Source organism: Sturnira hondurensis, unplaced genomic scaffold, assembly GCF_014824575.4.
Source record: "Sturnira hondurensis isolate 20B ecotype Veracruz unplaced genomic scaffold, ASM1482457v3 Scaffold0020080, whole genome shotgun sequence".
Lineage (NCBI taxonomy): Eukaryota > Metazoa > Chordata > Mammalia > Chiroptera > Phyllostomidae > Sturnira > Sturnira hondurensis.
Genome location: NW_028092711.1, coordinates 2,933,999 through 2,938,607, shown reverse-complemented (window position 1 = coordinate 2,938,607; position 4,609 = coordinate 2,933,999). Strand labels below are relative to the sequence as shown.

Genomic DNA, 4,609 nt, shown 5'->3' with positions numbered 1-4,609 from the left:
TTTCCTGAAACTATAAAATATAGTTATTTTTCTTAAAGTTTTAGAAGCCTCCGTAGTCCCCATAGGAGAAAATATTCTGAGTGAAATCCTGAAGTCAAATTTTTACCTCAAATTAAATTTGACTTACAAAATCCAAGTTTTCCAAATCAATTTATTAATTCTTATTCTTATCCTGACAGTTGGCATCATTAATACTTTAACAAAACCACTTAAAATTGGCCACATATCTAAGATAGTTACATGTACAAAAGGTATACAAATTAAAACCACGTTAAAATAGCATAATTTGTATTGAGAAAAACGGCTGTGTCCAGAAATGATTGTAAAGACCTAAAATAAAAACCACACCCTGTCCTCGGATGGAGTCAGACCTTGGAGGCGGGGCGGCCGCTCCTACCACACCTGCAGTGCTTCTGGTGGGAGGAGGAGGGAAACACCGTGGTACTTGGGATGCTTGTACTTCTCTCTGACCGACTGCTGGGCGTGCTGCGGGGCCCTGAGGTAGGTCTGGTGCAGGTCCAGGAGACAGGGCTTCAGGCTCTCCAGGGTGTACCCCGTCTGCTGCACCAAGGAGTCCGGCCAGCTCTGACCCGTGACTCTGTAGAGAGCTAGGTGGAAGGCCGCTCCGGCGATAACTGAGGGCAGGTACTTGAGGTACGGGTCTGCGTCAATCAGACTCAGCTCTCCCAGAAACATCGCTAAGCTTTCAACTTTGCAGTTTGCAGGCTGCTGATGCAGAAAGTATTGGGTGAGGAACTGATTGACGGTTGGGGCGGCCAAGTCGAAAGCAAGGACTTTGAGGACCAGGTGCTCCATTCTGAGAACTTGCTTCTTGGTGTAGGTGTCATCTGTAATGTACACAAACTCTGCTACTTCTGGGGGGTAAATTTCTTCAAACTTCGAGGCTAACAGCATAGCAGCAGTGCCCACAAGCTGAAGTTTTCCTCTCAACACAGACATGGATGAAAGGAACCTGTCGATGTAGTTCACAGCCAAGTGCAGGGTCTCATTCTGTAGTTTATATTCTTCTCCTACTTCAACTAACCAGTCCACGAGGATAGCCCTCAAACTGTTGGTGATGTCTGGCTGTTTCTTCATGTAACCCACTTTAGGCTTACACTTAACCTCCATTTCCCTAAGGTAGGTGTGGATGTCCTCGTGGTAGTCTGGGACTTCGTTAACATTCACTGGCTTCTCATCTTCCAATATGATGGACATATCCATTGTCTGTGGTGACTCAAAACTTCCATCCATTGGATAATCAAGAGGTACCAGTGGTTTTCTCGGTTCAGGTAAAGCAATAGCTGAATTAAACGCCAGGACATCTTCACATTCTGTTTTTTTGGATTCACCTGGCCTCTTCTGAGTCTCTTCTGCTTCATCCACATAGATGGTAAATGCAGACTGTTTACTGTTTGCATTCCAGGGAGGAACAATGACATGCTCATCATTTACATTAAGATCCTTAAGAGGTGCAACCCGTCGCGTCTTGGGCCTTTGAGGCGGCGCTGGACCCCGCTGATTCCCGGCCTTCAGCACCGCCAGCCCCGCCCGGGCCCGGGGATGCTGGGAGGGCGACGCCTTCTCGGGTCGATGTTCTCCTGGTCCTCTTCGGGTGCTGTCTGCTGCACTGTGAGCAGCGCCGAGCCCGCCTCGCGGGCCACAGAGCTGCCCAACATCCCTGCTCCCGAGGGCAAGAGCGGGATGAGCCTGCGGCGCCAAGCAGCGTGCACTGGGTCCCACCGTCCGGCCGCGCCGAGCAGCGCTCCAGTCGTAGCCGCCCGCCGTAGCCCGGGGCAGCCCGCCCGCCCGCCTGCCCTCCCTCCCTCCCGGTACAGCTAAAATATTGAACAACCATCACTTATAACTGTCAGAAATTGAGTTAAATAGAAGTCTTACAACTATGGAATTAAAGAAACCACATCCATCCAGACCAAGCAGGAAAGCTGGTGCCATATCTGAGACTCCATCAACCTAGATAACAATGTTTGACCCACCTTAAAGATCCCTACAGACTCCACTCCACCCAACTTATGGACCCACCCAAGCTGATTTTCCTTATGAATGACTGGTCTTGGCTCATACTTCACAACTTCCTAGATTTTCTCAAACAATCAATGGCTGGCCTCAGTGAGCCCCAGAGCCAGCATTATCAGCAGCCAAACTAGATTCAGAGCTTTCTTCACCTGGGAATCTCTAAGCCCAGCACAAGAAGCAGCCATCTCAGATTGCTATATAGCTCAGGCAGGGTGGCCCTGGGCAAAACACAGGTTGGGGATGACATTGGCTTATACCACCTGGGACACTCCAGAGCCTTCACATGCAGTGGACAGCTACAGATGATGTCAGAACATCACTACCTTGCTCCTGTACAGCTGATCCTGCATGGGGAGCAGAGGTTTGTAGACAGTGGTCACTGCCAATCCTTGCAGCTGACTGGCCTGGGTAAATCCCATCCATTAACCTGCCAATAGCAATCAAACCTCAACTGTATGAGGAATGTATGCTCAGCCCACATGAAGGATGCATCCTGGGTACCCAGTTTGGATGATAGGGGAGGCTGGGTCACTGGACCTTACACGACACCTACTACATTAGGCCACACTACCAAGACACAGAGTTAAGCAGCTGTATCTAATACATAAAAACAAACAGAGGAAGGTTGCCAAAATGAGGAGACAAAGAAACATGGTCCAAATGAAAGAACAGATCAAAACTTCAGGAAAAGAACTAAACAAAATGGAGGTAAGCAATCTATCAGATGCAGAGTGCAAAACACTGGTTATAAGGATGCTTGAAGAACTTAGTGAGGACCTCAACAGCATAAAAAAAAAAGATCTAGTCAAAAACATAGGATACAGTAACTAAAAGAAAGGGAATTTGTAAGGAAATAGCAGAGTGGATGAAGCTGAGAAGCAAATCAATGATTCAGAACATAAGGAAGTGAAAAAACAACCAATCAGAACAACAACAACAACAAAAGAATCCAAACAAAGAGAAGAGTATAAGCAGCCTCTGAAACAACTTCAAGAGGTCCAACATTCACACCATAGGGGTGCCAAAATGAGAAGAGAAAGAGTAAGATATTGGAAATCTATTTGAAGAAATAATGAAAAAGAACTTCCCTAATTTGGTCAAGGAAACAGACATACAAATCCAGGAAGCACAGAAAGCCCCAAACTAGATGGATATGAAGAGGCCTCCTCCAAGACACTTCATAATTAAAATGCCAAAAATCCAAAGGAAAGACAGAATCTTAAAAGCAGTGAGAGAAGAGAAGTTAGTTACCTATAGGCAGTTCCCATAAGACTGTCAGCTGATTTTTCAAAAGAAACTCTTTGCAAGCGAGAAGAGATTGGCAAGAAATATTCAAGTCATGAAAAGCAGGGACCTGCAGCCAAGATCGCTCTGCCCAGCAAAGCTAACATTTAGAATTGAAGGGCAGATAAAGAGCTTCCCAGACAAGAAAAAAATAAAGGAGTTCATCATCACCAAACCACTATTGCGTGAAATGTTAAAGGGACTTATTTAAGAAGAAGCCCATCAAAACTATGTAGAATAAAATAGCTACAATTATGTGTCTGTCAACAACTGAATCTAAAAAACAAACTAAGCAAACACGAAGAACAGAGACAGAATCATGGATAGGGGGAGGACTTTGATGGTTGCCAGATGGGAGAGGGTTGTAGGGGAATGTGTGAAGAGGTGAGGAGATTGAGAAGTACCAATAGGTAGTTACAGAATAGCCATGGGGATGTAAAGTACTGTAAAGGAAATGGAATAGGTAAAGAAGTTGTACCCATGACACATGGACCTAAACAATAGTGTAGGGATTGCCTGAGGGAGTGGGTGGTGCTGGTTGGAGGGGAGCAAAAGGGGAAAAATTGGGACAATTTTAATAGCATAATCAATAAAATATAATTTAAAGAAAGTCAGAAATAAAGAAGTGATCATTGAAATTAGAATTCAGGATGTAGAACTCCTAATGTTGTGCTCTTTTGTCTAAGTGGTCATATGAAGAATGGGCTATTTGAGACAGGGAACCCTACTGAAAATACACCTTTGCATTACTGAAAAGTTGTCCTATGGTTAGAACTTCCTAACAAAGATGCTGGACCCACAGACACATAGGTAAAAAGCATGTGGCCAGTTACTCGTGCTTTGAACCACAAATAGGTAGTTACGGAATAGCCATGGGGTATAGAGTACAGTATAAAAAATGGAGTAGCCAAGGAATGTATATGCATGACCCATGAACAGGAAAAATGATGGGAGATTGCCTTGGGGAGTGGGGGGTGCTGGGTAGAGGGGGGCAAAGGGGGAAAAATCAGGATGCCTGTAATAGCATAGTCAATCAAATATAATTTAAAAAAAGAAACAGTTCATATATCACAAAATCTATTTAAAGTGTACAAATAAATGATTTTCAGTACATTCACAGATACATGAAACCATCACCACAGTCCATTTTAGTTATTTTCATCACTCAAAAAAGAAACCCTATAACCTTTAGTTATCACACTCTCAGCTCCCTAGACCCCCTACCCCTACCCCTACCTCACCACCACAACTACAGCAGCCCTACACAGCCATTAATCTACTTTTTATC

General features: G+C 44.7%; 1 protein-coding gene across 1 annotated transcript; it reads right to left on the bottom strand.

Moving 5' to 3' along the window:
• Positions 1-21: 21 nt before the first annotated feature.
• LOC118974983 (cyclin-A2-like) lies at positions 22-1,796 on the bottom strand. The gene is given in 2 exon segments (XM_037028586.1): positions 22-1,592; positions 1,595-1,796. Coding segments are annotated over 2 exon segments (1,284 nt in total). The 5' UTR covers positions 1,680-1,796; the 3' UTR covers positions 22-393.
• Positions 1,797-4,609: the final 2,813 nt, after the last annotated feature.